This window comes from Melozone crissalis, unplaced genomic scaffold, assembly GCF_028551555.1.
Source record: "Melozone crissalis strain CALT ecotype California unplaced genomic scaffold, PUWL_Pcris_2 ptg000012l_1, whole genome shotgun sequence".
Taxonomy (NCBI): Eukaryota; Metazoa; Chordata; class Aves; order Passeriformes; family Passerellidae; genus Melozone; species Melozone crissalis.
In genome coordinates, this window is record NW_026535790.1 from 13,908,689 (window position 1) to 13,924,107 (window position 15,419).

Consider the following 15,419-nt stretch of genomic DNA (forward strand, 5'->3'; position numbering starts at 1 on the left):
GGTGGGATGAGGGCTGGATGAGCTGCACAGGGAGATGGGAACAGGCTTGTGGGAAAGATGTTTTAGGTGGAGGTTCATCTCCTGGTCATCCAGGTTTGGTACCCATCTCCTGGTCCTTATCCAGGCTTGGTACCCCTGTCTTTGGTTGTTACACATTCTGATCTGTTTTGCATTCCAACTCCGAAAGGCATTAGTCATTCCTGTGGTTAAATTATCGCCAATTCCACACTGAATTAATTCTTCAATGCCTCAGGGAATGTTGAAACACTGGAGTTCAGGGGCTCTGCATTAGGAGTCCCACAGTCCAGGAAACAATGTGTGAAGGGGACAATCATTTGGACTCTGTTAAAAAGCATGATTTGCAGAATCCCCTTTGCAGCTGGGGCAGAGACTGAAGGGGCCGTGAAGCAGTGGGAGATTTGCAGGGATGTTTTATTCCTTTAAGAAATTACCAAAAACTCAAAAACCCATCTGTGGGTGGAGGGTGCTGGGTGCTAACCCTGTGTGCCCCTCGCAGCCATCGAAGCCATGAAGAACGCACACCGGGAGGAGCTGGAGCGGGAGCTGGAGAAGTCCCAGCGCTCCCAGATCAGCAGCGTCAACGCCGACATCGAGGCCCTCCGGAGGCAGTACCTGTAAGACCATCCCTGTCCTCTGCCACCATCTGCCAGGGAGATCATGTGTGGGGGACCCTGCTCTGCCATTTGATTCTGGCCATGAGTTTGGGGTTGTTTCTGCATCCATCAGAGCCTCCTGGTTGCCCATAACCTTTCAGGCTCCAGGTCAATGTCCCCACATTACCCAAAATAGTTCCTTTATGGTCCCCAGAAGTAGCAGATGAGCAGCCAGTGCTGCTTTTCACACAGCTGCAGCAGCAGGGTCGTTCAGAAGGTGAGGAGGAAGCTCTAAGCTTTCCATGGCAAGGCTGTCCTCCCGTGGGAGTTGAGCAGGGCTGCCTGTCAGCTTTATCAACCTTGATACATCTGTATAAGTTGGGGAGGTGTGCAAATACACCTGGTCCTGAGTGCCCACAGCAAACTTAGGATACTGAGATGGTTTGGGTTGGATGGGACTCAAAGCTCATCTCATTCCAGCCCCTTGCCATGGACAGGGACACTTTCCACTATTCCAGGTTGCCCCAAGCGCCATCCAACCTGGCCTTGGATACTTTCAGAGGTGGGGCAGCCACAGCTGCTCTGGACAACCTCTGCTGGGGCCTCCCCACCCTCACAGGGAAGAACTTGGCTTTGGTAGATTTTGGTAGATCTCAGCTCAGTTTTTGGAAACCTGAGAAAGTTCTGCCACCTGAGAATGACCTCCTGTCCCCTTTGGTGCCCAAGCATGGCTCTGCCAGGAGAGAGAAGAGTTTACTTGCTCTGGACTTGAGTTTTTTCCCCAAAGAGAATATGCAGTCCTCATCCTTGGTGCTTAGCTCGCTGTTGGGTTGTCCTGGGATGCTGAAGGAAGAATGGGGATGTGTGTGTGTGGAGAGGGCACTACCTCCCTGTGTGTTGTGCAGGGAGGAGCTGCAGTCGGTGCAGCGGGAGCTGGAGGTGCTGTCGGAGCAGTATTCCCAGAAGTGTTTGGAGAACGCGCACCTGGCGCAGGCGCTGGAGGCTGAGAGGCAGGCCCTCCGCCAGTGCCAGCGGGAGAACCAGGAGCTCAACGCCCACAACCAGGTGAGGATCCCCGCCCCGCTGACCCTGGGCTCCGTGCTGAGCTGTGGCCCTGCTCCCCCTTCCCACAACGGCTCCTCTCCTCTCCCCAGGAGCTGAATAACCGCCTGGCTGCGGAGATCACGCGACTGCGGACCCTGCTGACCGGGGAGGGCGGGGGAGAGGCTGCTGGGTCGCCTCTCACGCAGGGCAAGGACGCCTACGAGCTGGAGGTGAGCTCTGCAGAGAGGCACGTGGGTGGGCACATGTGCTGTGTACCCCAGGAGCGTGTCACACCCTTGGAGCCTGTCACAGCTGGGAGGTGTCACAGCCGGGAGGTGTCGCAGCCGTCTGTCCCCCTCTTGGCTCTCATGGCTGGTCAGCACTCTTATCATGAGCTGCATCAGGCCAGGAGATTCTGGGGTCCTGATCTCCTCACCACGTTGAGCCAGACACTCGCTCTTGCTTCTGTAGCCCCTGCTTGTCACTGGGATGCAATCCATGCAGAGCAGTGGGGACAGAAACTGGAGTGTGCAGGGCATCAGCATCAGCACTGCAAGCTTGGGCGAGTTCCCAAGAGAAGCAGGAGGAGTTTTCTTGTGAGAAGCAGAAGATGGATGGACTAGAGGCTTTGTGGTGCTGGCATGGGGCTGAGCCTCCAGCCCTTGGGTACAGCAGGTGTCACACTGTGTCTGCTCAGGTGCAAAGATTCTGGATTTTGTTCCCACAGGTCCTGCTGCGGGTGAAAGAATCCGAAATCCAGTACCTGAAGCAGGAGATCAGCTCCCTCAAAGACGAGCTGCAGACAGCACTGAGGGTAATGCCAGGGGTGGTTCTGCAAATCCTCTTACTGTGCTCTGCTCCTGAATGCCTGTGCTTAGATTTCAGCCCATTTACACCTAGATTTGAAACCATATTTAATTTTTCCCCTGAATGTAATTCAATACCCATTTTGGTGTCATCAGTAAAGCATTTCATGTATCAACTTAAGGCTTACCCCACAAAGGAGACAGTGTGGGAAAACATCCCTTTCAGCCTGATTTCCCCATTTACTGTCACACCAGATCAGATTTAACTGGCACAAACAATCAGTGTTAGAGATCTGCCCAGCCTCGCAGCGGTGGAACTGGTTTGCTCTGGACAAACCAAAGCCATTTCTGGGAATTCTGCTTGAATTCTGTGTCTTGGCTAAAATGAAGAGCCACTAAGAGCCCCGTAGCTGAGGGGCTGCAGGGACTGCGCTGGCCCTTGGCTCTCAGCTCTCTGCCTGTCTCCATTCCCTGTTGGAAGCAGCTCCAGGGGCGTGAGCTGCCCTGGCCAAGCCTCTGTCCCGCTGCCGGCTCTTCTTCCGTCGGCATTTGCCAAGCTCCTCTTGAGTGCATCCACAAACCCCTGGGCTCCAGCTGTCTGTCTGGCTCCATGGGGTTGTTCTTGTTCCCTTGCCAGGATAAGAAATACGCCAGCGACAAGTACAAAGACATCTACACGGAGCTGAGCATCGTGAAGGCCAAGGCAGACTGTGATATCAGCAGGTTGAAAGAGCAGCTGAAAGCAGCCACAGAAGCTCAGGGAGAGAAATCCCCTGTGAACACCACTGTATCGGGATATGGTCAGTCCTCCTCCAGCAGCTCTATGCAGTCCTGGGTGTCCTGAGCTAACAGGGAATCCTGGAGTACAAACCCTTGTGCAGGAACGGGTCTGAGTGTAGGACTTGGCCTTCCAAACCAAAGCTGATGGGCTTTGAAAGCCTTGTGGTGTTTTGCATCAGGAAAACCTCGTGATGCAGGGATGCCCAAAAGCCCCCTCTGCCCTTGGGCTCATTGGGGCACTGTCCTGGGCTGGGAGGGCACAGCCTCAGCCCTGTCCTTGCAGGAAGGCAGTGGGCACCAGGCTAATCCCACTTCTTTTGCTTCTTCCCAGATATTATGAAATCAAAAAGCAACCCTGATTTCTTGAAGAAAGACAGATCCAGTGTTAGCCGGCAACTAAGGAATATCAGGTCAAAGGTGAGCTCAGATGTCCTGCCCAGTGGGATGGGAGTGAGGAATGCCCAGCATTTCTCTTTGATGGGGATCCCAAATGGGAAGAAATGGGCAGGGGAACAAAATTAAGAATTTCCCAGCTACTAGTGCTAGCCTGGATGGTTTTTTACTGCAAAAGGACTGACTGGGCAGCCAGGCAGAGCCCACTCTAGACCTTGCTCAGATGGAGGCATGAAGCTGCTCCCTGGTTGGGATAAAGGCTGACATTCTCATTATTCCTTGGTCTTTCACAGGAGGACTATTCCAGTATCTGCTCCTTCTTTTCAGCTGAAATATAGGTGGAAATATACCCATCATTCTAGTTTAGTGTTCATCACTGCAAGATTTTTTTGTCTTTATGTGTATCAGCAATGTCTGGGTCCTGGGCATATTTAACACACACTTTGCTTGTGTGTTAACATGGTGCAGATGGCCCTGTGCTCCTGTGGTCCTTCTGTGCTTGCTGTTGGTCCCAAAGCCCAGTGATGCTGTGCCAAGCTCTCCTTGGCAGCCAGTTCCATCATGTGGGACTGGGGATAAGGAAGGGCAAATAATGCTGATCAGGAGTCAGCATTAAACATAGGGCACTTGGGAGGATGCTCAGCATGAGCAAACCTGCTTTGCCTCTCACCTGGTGTCTCTTGCTGATGTTTGAAGTGGTTGGGCCCTTGCAGGGCAGGCAGAATGCTTTGAGCTTGGTGCCCACATGGGGAAACACTCGGAGCTCTGTGAGCAGCAGCTCCTCAGCTCAGGGCACCCGGTGAACAGAGAGGGACTTCGCACATTTTGGGGCAGCCCACAGTTGGGCCACTCTGATGCTGAGTTTCCCTTCACCACTTCAACTCAGATCACTTTCTGTGTGGTCCCCCTGTGTGTTGCTTGGTGGGGAAGGAGAGGAGAAGGAGCAGGGGCTGTGCCAGGGCATCGCTGCGGGACGGGGGGCTGGGGCTGCGCCAGCGCAAATTCACGTGGGATTTATCAGCTTCTTCTTTTGTTTTTTTTTTTTGTTCTTTTTTTTGTTTTATTTTGCTTTTTCCTTCAACAGTCCGTTATTGAGCAGGTCTCATGGGATAACTGAAATGAACCCGAGTCCAGGTTCCCTGCCACGTAGGTAAACACAGCGGCACCGCCCACGGCCCAACCTCTGCATGCACTGCTCACACCTCCCTGCCAAACTAGAGCCCTCCTCTCTTAATGACTGACTGACTGACAGGTTTATTCACTGCTAATTCTTCTCCTGGGTGAGGGGGAAGGGGAGGGGAGAAGTCAGTGTGCCCAGGATCTGTGTGGAACAAAGTCTCTCTGCCTCTTCCCTGGGGAATGTGGCTTTTTGTCTTCCTGCTCTTCCCACCCTCACCAACACAGCTCATCATCACAGAGGATTTGGACATGGTGGGGCACGTTTTCTGTTTACTGTGTTGGGAGTGTGGGACACTGAGTGTGCATGCCTGGATGACTCTGCATGCCTCAGACTAAACTCCAGCACTGTCCAGGTCTCATAGGAAAACACCTGTTTTGCTGTTAGCCAGGTGCAGGAATAGTCTGGGATGCCTTTGAGTGTACTGCCCATAACAGCCTGGAGCATGGAAAATGGTCTCAGCCACCTCAGCTGCAGAGGGAATATCCTGGAGTGCTCTGATTTCCTTTACCCACAGTTGCTGCTTTTTCAGGTTGATCCATGCCTGAGCAAGAGCCCAGTAACCTTCTCCTCCTGCTCTCCATCCCTGAGCCTCCAAGGCTTCCAAGCTCATCCACAAAAAGGAGGGAGCTGATAAGAAATGAGGCTGATTCTAATGAGCCAGATATCTCCATTAACTGGAGTAATAGTGAATTTCCTGGCCCATGGCAAGGACTGAGGTGGGAGCACCTGCAGAGGCTGGTTAGGAGGGGAGAGCTCCCAGCACGGTGGGTGGAGAGCCCCAGGAAGTCTGTGGAAGATTCTTTTATCACAGATATCATCCTACATTAGTGTCACTTCATCAGGCTCTCCTCATCAGCAACTGAAACGGTTATGGGACTGCCTGGGGGCTGAATTTGCTGGAATTTGTGCCATCAGGCAGAACAGGCTGATGACTCCTGGTGTCTCTTTCCATCCACTGAGAAATCAGATGTGAGAACTGGAATGCATGAGCTGCTCCCATTTAAAGAGGCCCAAAGTAAACTTCCTTTAGGAAGTGTGTGCTCAGAGCCTCTCATCCCAGGAGACTCTGCTGCCCCTTGGAAAGAGAGCACTCAGCATTTGGAAATTCAGTCCAATTTAGTGCTTTCATTTCCATGCTGCCTGGCAAAGCCCTTCTGTGTTCGTGGGCCTGTGGGAGGAAAAACATTTCCAGAAATACAGTAACCATGGGAATCTGCACAGCCCTGGGGCAAGTTTATAATGGAGTCCTGCCTTGATAAATACATGGGAAGGAAAATGCAGCCCAAAAGTCCAACCTGCTGCTGTGGCAGAACAGTCCCACAGCCAGGGAAGGGAGGTGGCTGCCTGATAGTAGGATCGTGGAATCACAGAATGGTTTGGGTTGGAAAGGATGAGAAGTCATCCAGTTCCAACTCCCTGCCATGGGCAGGGACACCTTCCACTATCCCAGAGTGCTGCAAGCCCCATCCAACCTGGCCTGGAACATTTCCAGGGATCCAGGGGCAGCCACAGCTTCTCTGGGCACCCTGTGCCAGGGCATCACCACCCTCACAGGGAAGAATTTATTCTCTGTATCCCATCCATCCCTGCCCTCCGGTAATGGAAAGCCGTCCCCTCTTGTCCTGTCACTCCAGGCTCTCCTCAGTCCCTCTCCAGCTCTCCTGGAGCCCCTTTGGGCTCTGGAAGGGCCCCAAGGTCACCTTGAGCCTTCTCTTCTCCAGGCCAGACAATCCCAGTTCCCTCAGACTTTCCTATAGGAGCTGATTTCCATCCCTGCAGTCTGTGCCTTTGAAGGTGCCAGGGCTTGGTCTGTGCAGTGAATCGTGTCCAGCTGCAGCATGAATTCCTTGCAAGTTCCCAGGACCAGATTGGCAGGCAGAGCTGTGGGGCTGGGACAGGCAGTGGGGCACAGAGGGGCAGAGCCCTGGCTATGGGGCTGTTTTAGGGATGGGAGGTGGCTGTGCCTCCTCATCTACAGGGACAGCTCACCACCTAATGCTTTGCTCTCCTCAGTCTCTCGTGCCACAGGTTTGGGGCTGCAGGAAGGAGGGTGCTGCCATTGGGCTGGTGCATCCCCTCAGGCTGGTTTCAATTTAAAGCTGTCCTACAGGAGTCCGGCAATTTGTTTCTGGGTTTCTGCCCCTCTCAGTGCAGTGCTGTGAGTCCCCATGTGTAGCTGATGGATTTTACAATCCCAAATGCCAGGGGGCTGCTGGCCAGCTGAGAGTTGTGCCTTGAAATCTGAATTGGATCAGCCATGAGCCACATTTAGGAGTCCTCTGCCTAACTGTGGGCTGTCTCAGGGTGGGGTGAGAGAAGGGATGGGATGGTCATTGGCAGCACACAGCAGTTTCCAGGGTTTCCTGAGCAAATCCTGCACGGAGTGTGGCCAGGACTGTCCCCATGGATGCTGTATGGTGGGGCAGGCAGGGAAGGACCAGCCTGCAGGTCCTGCTCAGCATCCTGGGCCTTCAGCACAGCAGATCCCAGCTGGCCTGCCTGGGGCTCCCTTGCTGGAATTGCCCCATCCAGCAGTGCTCTGTGAGCTCCAGAGATATCCTGGTTTAGGGCAAATTTGGGAGGATGCTCAGCAGATTCGAGAGGCCTCTCCCCCAGCCTGTTTGGGAAAATATTTCTGCATGATTCTTCCCCCCTTCACTCTCAGAACCAGTCTGTAAGGTGCTAAACTTATTTCTGGGCTAACCAGACGAGTGGGGATACCAGCACCATAAAGTCACCCCAGCACAGGGATCATTCCCAAGTCAGCTAATCCTGCTTGCAGCATGATGTGCCTCTCATTGCTTCTGGTTCGTCGCCTGGTTCATCTGCAATCTCACCCTGTCTCCAGGCAGTAGCTGCCCTCCATAACTGTGTGTTCTCCTCAGCATGTCCCACTAATCCTCGCCCAGGATCCCACTCCTGCTGCCACAGCTGTGCCCGAGCGCCGCCCCTGCCCCAACTCCGCTCTCTGTCTTTGTGTCTCGCAGAGTCTGAAGGAAGGCCTGACTGTGCAAGAACGCCTGAAGCTTTTTGAATCCAGGGACTTGAAGAAAGACTAGTTCTCCCCGCTCCGCTTGACCACGCGCACCTCCCAGCTTGAGGCAGCACAGCACCAGCACCGTTTGTCTCTGCTCCTTACGATGTCCTCGCTGTCGTTGTCCTGACGCCCCGACGGGACCTGGCGGTGCCCTCCCCTCGCCTCCCCAGCTCCTTTCCCTGCTTGTGAGATGCTCCAGAGACTCTGAGAGGGAGAGGAAGGGATTGGAGTGGGGTTTTCCCCCCCTCTCTTCGGCGCTTTGTAGGAGAATCCTTTCTTTACTGTAAACCATTACACTAAGTGTCAGTATTAAGGCTCAGCAGCCTGTTAATAAGCTATAGCTCTGTCGGGAAGAGCGAGCAGGGCCTGGGTGCTGTCAGCCAGACCGAGCTCTTACTGCTGTCTAGAGACCCCGTGCCCAGAGCACACAGGAGCCTGATCTAACCATTGATCTCCACTGCATTACTTGCACCTACAAGGGGGGAAAGCCGGGGGAAGCTGCCGGGGAGCTGAGCCCGCGCCGGCGCCCGCAGCCTGGAGGTACCACACTGACATCTGGCTGGAGAAGGATGCAAGAAGTGATTCTCCTGCCCCGTGACTGTGCCGTGTCCTGAATGTAGGTGCCACCGAAGCCTGGCCAGCTTGGGTGGCTGCCCAGGTGGTTGTGGATGGGGAGCTGCAGCTACTGAAGAGCACCCTCGAGCCGGCGCCGTCGGCGCGTCCTCGCTCCCGTCTGCTGGTGGCCGGAGTTGGTGTTCAGGGGCCGAGCTGTAAGATCACTTTCTTGCCTCTGTTAGATCAAGCCCAGCACTCTCTTTAATTTTTTTTTTTTTTTTTTTTTGCTGTTACTCCCTTCCTCTCATCGAATCCCGTGTATCCCAGGGTCTGTGCGCATGTGAAACTCCCTTTTCTTAGTCAAAGGAAAGTAGAGTAGAAAGTAGAGCCAATATTGACTGAAAATGCACAGTGCTCAATGCATATAATGCTCCTTTTTTACCAGCTTCTTGAATTCAACTCTTCTTGTCAGCAGGGCAGCTCCTATTTTAATTCTTTAATCTTTTCCTGAAATAAAGATCTCAAAACCAGTATGTGCTTCAGACCTTCTCAGTCCTAATAGCTTCTGTACTTAAAACATACAATTTAGCACCATGAGGCAGATAAATGCATACAAACCAAGGGATGAGGAGCTGGTAGCACTAGATGGTCACAGCCAGCTGAGCAGAGGTTGCCTAGAAGAAGCCTGTGCTGCTTTGCAGGTGTGGAGCTTCATTCCTGGATAAATCTGAAGATGCCACCTGGAAGTCACCAGGGCTGAAGGAATCTCCGGCACGTTGGCTTCCCAGCCTGGTTGGGTGCTGAGTGACCTCTTCAGGCTGGGATGTGGAAGATATCCTGGCCTTCACCCGGAGCAGAGCTGCCTCTTGTCCTTCAGGCACGCAGCCAAGGTTGAGCCAGCAGCTCCTGGTGATTCCCTGCTGGTTTTGGGTCTGGTGCTTGGTACAGGTGCAGCTCTCAGAGCCCCACGGGGCTGGTGAAGGACTCCCAGTCCTGCCAGGCTGGACCACAGCAGCTGCCAGAGTCACCTTCATCCTCCCGGGAGCAGAATCTCTCTTTTTCCAGCAGGACCCTCAGCAGGACACGGTGTCACTGGACCACGGTGGGAGTCAGGCTCTTGTCCAGCTTGTGTGGCCTTGCCATGGCCAAGTGTCCAGCTTGGCACTGGTCGTGCCCAGAGGAGCCCCTTTGTCCCCAGGCAGGATGGCAGCACCTTGCAGGGGGCAGAGCAGGGATGCTCTGTGTGCCTGGGTGTGCATGGAGGTGGAGCAGGGCAGCAAAGGTGCTCGTCCTGTTGGACACACAGCCTTTCCCTGGTCAGCTGTGCCCTCAGGTGTGTGCAGGGGCAGCCACTGCATCCGAGCTCAGCACAGCACTTCCATGATCTGGAGAGCCTGGGGACCTTCCTGGGGACCCACCTGGATCAGCCCTGGCTGCTCTGCTGTCTGTGGTGAGCTCTGATCTCCTGTGGGAGGCAGCAAGGATTTGGGATGGCACGTGGGCCTTGTCATTGTCATTGCTCTCCATTGCAGGGTGTCACCGGCTCTAGAACCCCCCTCCTCCTCCTCTTCTCTTTAGACTCATGGTGGGACTTTGTCCTTTTCAGCCAACCAAGCAGAACATCCTGGTCTCCTTCTTGCCATGTGGACCTTGCCCTTTCTTAGATTCCCCAGCAAATCCTGCTCATGTGCTCCAGCTTGTAGGAGCAGACGTTTTCCATGGGCTCCTCTGGAAAAATAAACGGAGAATCTTGGTCAGCTGTACAGCCAGGGCTGAGCATCCTCAGGAGCAGCTGCACCCTCTGGGGCAGTGCTTGGGGAGGATGTCTGGGGGGTGTTTAGGGTGGGAGCTGTGGATTGTGGGGGCCACTGAGAGGAAGAGGAGGAGGAAGGTCCCTTATGCAGCCAAATGTTCTGAACCCATGCTGAGGGTCCTGGGCTCGCTCTGGTCAGTCTGAGCATCTCTCCAAGGCCAGGGGCAGCACTTCTGCCTTTGCTGTAAAGAAAAAGTACCTGCAGCACCAATAAACAGCCCCAAGCTGAAATATTCCTGCTGTAGAGCCCAGTGCTTGAAAATGAAGGGAGAAATCCTTTTACTCATAGCAATGATCCTCAGTTATCCTCCTGCCTCTTCCTGCTCCAGGCTTCATCCATTTTTTGGGATTATTCAGTGGCTATTTAAATTAGAAAGTGTGTGGGCAAGCTGCTGCATTCTGCATCACTCCTCACTGTTGATAGCACCAAAAAGGGAGGTTTAGGAAAACTCAAGTGCAGCAAAGGCACAGGTCTTGGAGCCTTTTTGGCTCCAAGTAATCCTATTTTTCCTGAGTAAAATTTTCCTCCCATTTGCACCATCTCCCCTGAGCCAGACAGAATCCTCCTTTAAATGTCACCTGTTCTTTGCCCATGTGTTAAAAAAAGAAGCGAATTGTGTTCATTTGTTTCAAAAATAGAATTGCTTAGAATTGGTGCTGGCTTGCAAACCAGAAAATTCCCTTTTTATGGTACCAGAGAACTCGGCTGCAATGAAAGTGCTCACATTTTGTACCTACTCTATTTGATGGCACTTCCACAAGACCTTTGCATGTTTGTCCTGGTTTGGATACTCAGTTTGTTGTGGCTTGCCTTTGCTCTGTATTTTTTCCATTTTTTTTAGGTAAAAAAAAAAGCTTTCTTATTCTTCTCTTTTTTAAAAACAAAAGTAATTTTATACCAGTATAGTATTCCAAGCAGTGCAGTGTAAATATTTATTCCTCAGCAGTTTGCAGAGGGCTCTCTTTTGTCACTGAGTTGTGGGTTTGATTTTTAAGTCTTGTTTTAGCACAGAGGCCCCTGAGTGGGTTGGGAGAGGAGGAATGAGTGTAACGAGTCCAACCCACCCCACCTGCCCTGATAAACTGCTTTTTTGGGGGTTTGAGGACTGTTTAAAAACCTTTTCAAACCTTTTCTGCTGATCTATGCCTTTAGCTTTGCAGGTACCTGTCTGAAGATTGTGTACAGTCTGTTTGACCACTGTAACCTTCTTTGCCATAAATTTGGGGTATTTTTTTCCAGTCAGAGGCCTCAATAACCTTGTGTTTGATAGCAGCATCAGTGCTGTGCATGTGCAAACTGTGCCCTGTTGTTACAGAGAGCACCAACAGCTCCCTGCCAGCCACAGCTCCCCTGCACACACACAAATCACACAGCAGCCTGGCCACGAGCTGTAACTCACTGAGTAACTTCCAACCAGTGGAACTACAACAAGAAAAGCCAGGGCACTGCTGCAGACCCAGGGAAACAACCTCAGTGTGAGGCTGCTGAGGAGACCAAACAGAGGGTGTGGGATTTACCAGAGAAACTTGACAAGTTGAACTAACCCAGCTGGCTCTGAGCTCGTGAATAATGGGTGCAATTAGCGTTATTTTCTTCGTGCTTTCTTCACCCTGTGTGCAGGACAAGGGTGCTCACTGTTTGTTCTCACCTAGAGAAAGCAAAGCATGTAAAACACTGGAGACTGGGGTAAGTAGGAACCAGGAATCCTCTGGCTTGGCCCTTGTACCCCTTCCTGCAGTTCTGGATGACTTTGGAGTTTAGAGAATCACTTGGAAGGATGGAGGTTTGGGGAGAGGAAGCTCTGTGAGGCTCAGGGTGGTGTCTGATGTGGCAGTTCAGGTGTTCATGGCCAGGTTTCCTCCTGTGGCCTCGGAACAGCTCAGCCTTGGCTCTGTCAGGGCAGAGCTTCACCCAGCAGTGGGGACTGGTTCTGGGTCTGTGTCTGGAACAGCCCAGGCACTGTGAGCACTGGGGGTGGAGGATTCACCTCCCAGAGCAGTTTCTGTGCTGATGTGACAGAGCAGCCATCCCTCAGCTCCAGCTGTGCCCGTGCTGCAGCCTCGGGGCTCTCACACATCATTTTATCCCCTGCAGAGGGCAGGGTGTGGAAGGCTCCTGTTTCTCCCTGTGTGTGAGTTCCTGTCTCCTTCTCCCTTCCACTCCCAGTTTATTCTCCAGTGCTTTTTTAAGAGCCACCGTTCCTGATCAATTGCTGGCTGTAATAGAAACGTCACTTTTTCTCACTGTATTTATTCCTTACAAACCTTGTGTGACACGCTAGGCTCCCCTGGATGTAGCTGATCATTTTTACTTTGTAAATATAATTACCTAACTTTACATTAACTGTATGGTAATAAACTATTTTTGCACCACCCTTTGCACACCGTGTGTGACAGGTTTATTTCTAAAAAGAAGGAAGAACAGGGCAGAGGTCAGAGCAGGAAAAGGGAGATGGTTTTTATAGTCACCCTTCACATAGGAAATGCAATAGGAAGCATTTTAACAGCAATAATATATTTTAAGTAGTTTAAATCTAGTGCTGCTGAATGGGATTTATTGGAGAATGACCTTCCCAAGGTGCATCCATACAGGTAACATCATTTTCGTTCCTCCATGCAAACTTTCTCAGAACAAATCTATAATCTGGGGATGTCCATGGATCATAAATATCTTAGTAAGGATCTACAGGAATTGAAATGAAAAAGTCAGATGAGGCTGTTGATGTTTTCTGTGAAAATGGTTTATTTAACAGTGCCAATCACAGCACTACTGGTAACAAAAATAGTAACAGAATATAAAAACCTCTTTTCATTTTGAGAGATATTAAGGCACTTTCCATTCAGTATAAAACAATTCTTACATCGACACTGTTTTGAGTTTGAAATTCTGAGGTTTTTACATCATCTTTGTTCCACCCTGAGCTGTGGGGACAGAGGTGTCACCTCCCTCCCCTCGCTGTCCCCAGGCTGGTGCTGCCAGGGGAGGGCACAGACCATGACAGGTGTCCCAACACCTGAAAGAACCAGGTGGGATTTCCAGAGCCCACCTGAAGTGGTGACCCAGCTCCAGCCGTGTCTGCTCTCCAGAGAAACCCTGATCCCAAAGAACCATTTCTCCCATTTCCTTCCAGAGCTCCTGACCCTTCCTTGCTGGAAGAGAAGCTGTCATTACCATCTGTGCTCATCTTTTACACCAGAGCTCTGATAACTTTAACCAAAAGAAACATGTACACATTCAAAACTTAAAAATTGTTGCTATTTCCCAGGAATTTCCTTTTACCAACTTTCAACAATTAATGCCAACAAGAAATGTAACCGAGGCACTTAATCTATAGAAACTCTTAACTCTGCTGTAGCCCTCTTATCTCTCCCTACCTTTTCAGTGTAGAGGAGCCCTTGGGCTACAATTCCATTTGGAATTTGCTACAATTCCATTCCATATCCCAAGCTGAAAACGTTCCTTTTACCACTGAAACACAAGCTCAGCACTGCAGGAACACACCTGGTCTGCACCAGGGCACAGCAACGAGCCTGCCCCAAGTTTTAATGCCCATGGATGCAGTTCTGTCACTGTCACCCTCACAACCAAACAGTTGTGTCATTCTCTCTAGCACAGGAATGACCCACAGCAAGGGATCTGTGGCATTTTAGGGCAGAGAACACTTCTCTGGAGACATTTACCAAAGTTACACCCAGACGGACAAAACAATGATGTCTATGCATAATAATAATAATAAACTCTGTGGGTGTTACCATGCTCCACTAGCCCTGTGAGGCAGCTCTATCATTTACTGCCTTTCAGAAAAAAACCTGTAATTGGCAGGATTGTACTCTTCCCAAATCCTTTCAAACTCCTCCTGGAAAGCCTTCACGTACTCGGCGTCCTCCACCACCAGCACGTTCTCGCGGTTGCTCTGGATGGCCTGGGTGGTCCAGTTGAGGGAGCCTGTGATGAGCATCCTGCGGTCCACGATGGCGAACTTGTGGTGCATGTAGCCGCTGTGCTGGTCGTGGCGCACCTGGATCCCTGCAGGGACACACACAGAGACACAGACACAGACACACAGGGGGTGTCAGACGCAGCTCGGGGCTCACCGGGCCCGCAGTGGGGCAGGCCCGGCCCCGGTCCCTCAGCGCTCACCCGCGTGGCGCAGGCGGCCGATCTGGGAGCCGTGCAGCCCCATGTACTGCGCGTCCGTCACCAGGCGGATGCGGACCCCGCGGCGGTGCAGGAGCTGCACGGCCCGGGCGAGCTGCGGGCAGGAGAAGGAGAAGAGGCAGAGGTCGAGCGAGCGGCGGGCGGAGAGGAGGCGGCGCACCAGGCGGCTCAGGGCGGTGTCGCCGCTGGGCAGCGGGCACGGGCAGGGCCGGGCGGGCGCCCCGGGCTCGGCAGCCTCGGCCAGCAGCGCCTCGATGCAGCAGGGCGGCGAGGGGAAGAACAGCACTTCCCGCACGGGCCGGGCCCGCCGCCAGGCCGCCACCGCCAGCGCCACCGCGGTCACGGCCGCCGCCGCCAGCGCCCCCGCCGCCCTCATGGCCCGGCCCGGCCCGGCCCGGCCCGCGCAGCCGCGGCGGAGGCGGGAGCGGCCCGCGGGGAGGAGCGGCCGCCACACGGGGCTGGGCCGGGCTCCCACATCCCGGCACCGAGCCTGCCCCGAAGGGCTCCGGACCCTGCCCCGAACACCGACCCCTCCCCAGGTACCGGAACCCTGTCAGCGAACCCGTCACCGCACACCGAGCCCGTGCAGCGGATTCCCATCCTTTAATCACAGAATGGTTTAGTGGGAAGGGATCTCGGAGATCATCCAGTTCCAGCCCCATGCCATGGGCAGGGACACTTTCTGCTATTCCTTCTCAATATCTCATCCAACCCTGCCCTCTGAGATGTGAAGCCATTCCCTGTGTTCTGCCCCTCCAGGCCCTCATCCAAAGTCCCTCTCCAGCTCTTCTGGAGCCCCTTTAGGCTCTGGAGAGGCTCTGAGGCCTCCCTGGGTCTTCTCCAGGTGAACACCCGCAGCAGTCCCTGCCTGGCTCCAGAGCAGAGGGGCTTTAACTCTTGGAGCATCTCTGTGGCCTCCTCTGGGCTCGCTCCAGCAGCTCCAGACCCTTGTGATGCTGTGGGCCCAGAGCTGGAGGCAGCTCTGCAGGTGGAGTCTCATGAGGGTGGAGTAGAGGGGACCATCAGCTGCTCGACCCT

General features: G+C 53.2%; 2 protein-coding genes across 10 annotated transcripts in view; one reads left to right on the forward strand and one right to left on the reverse strand.

Moving 5' to 3' along the window:
- The window catches only part of MPRIP (myosin phosphatase Rho interacting protein), a 72,409-nt gene extending 63,470 nt beyond the window's left edge, over window positions 1-8,939 (forward strand). For 5 of the 9 annotated variants that reach the window (XM_054270692.1, XM_054270694.1, XM_054270697.1 and 2 more), the window contains 7 exons: window positions 518-635; window positions 1,520-1,679; window positions 1,769-1,888; window positions 2,386-2,472; window positions 3,102-3,264; window positions 3,576-3,661; window positions 7,805-8,939. In XM_054270692.1, the coding sequence (XP_054126667.1) occupies window positions 518-635; window positions 1,520-1,679; window positions 1,769-1,888; window positions 2,386-2,472; window positions 3,102-3,264; window positions 3,576-3,661; window positions 7,805-7,876 (806 nt within the window). In that variant the 3' untranslated portion in view covers window positions 7,877-8,939. Of the gene's footprint in view, window positions 1-517; window positions 636-1,519; window positions 1,680-1,768; window positions 1,889-2,385; window positions 2,473-3,101; window positions 3,265-3,575; window positions 3,662-4,721; window positions 4,788-7,804 lie in introns of all 9 variants that reach the window. The other 4 variants (XM_054270695.1, XM_054270701.1, XM_054270696.1 and 1 more) reach the window with 3 other exon arrangements.
- A 4,002-nt stretch (window positions 8,940-12,941) lies between these two features.
- Window positions 12,942-14,757, reverse strand: PLD6 (phospholipase D family member 6). The gene is made up of 2 exons (XM_054271182.1): window positions 14,364-14,757; window positions 12,942-14,249 (listed from the first exon to the last, which is right to left on the reverse strand). Exons 1-2 carry the CDS (start codon window positions 14,755-14,757, stop codon window positions 14,011-14,013), a joined length of 633 nt encoding a protein of 210 aa, XP_054127157.1. The 3' UTR covers window positions 12,942-14,010.
- Window positions 14,758-15,419: the final 662 nt, after the last annotated feature.

Bases quoted from the DNA above. Each gene is read 5' to 3' on its own strand.
- PLD6 (XM_054271182.1), bottom strand. From the start codon at position 14,757: ATGAGGGCGGCGGGGGCGCTGGCGGCGGCGGCCGTGACCGCGGTGGCG. The intron at 14,250-14,363 runs GTGAGCGCTGAG...GTGTCCCTGCAG, and splicing joins CGGCCGCCTGCGCCACGCGG to GGATCCAGGTGCGCCACGAC.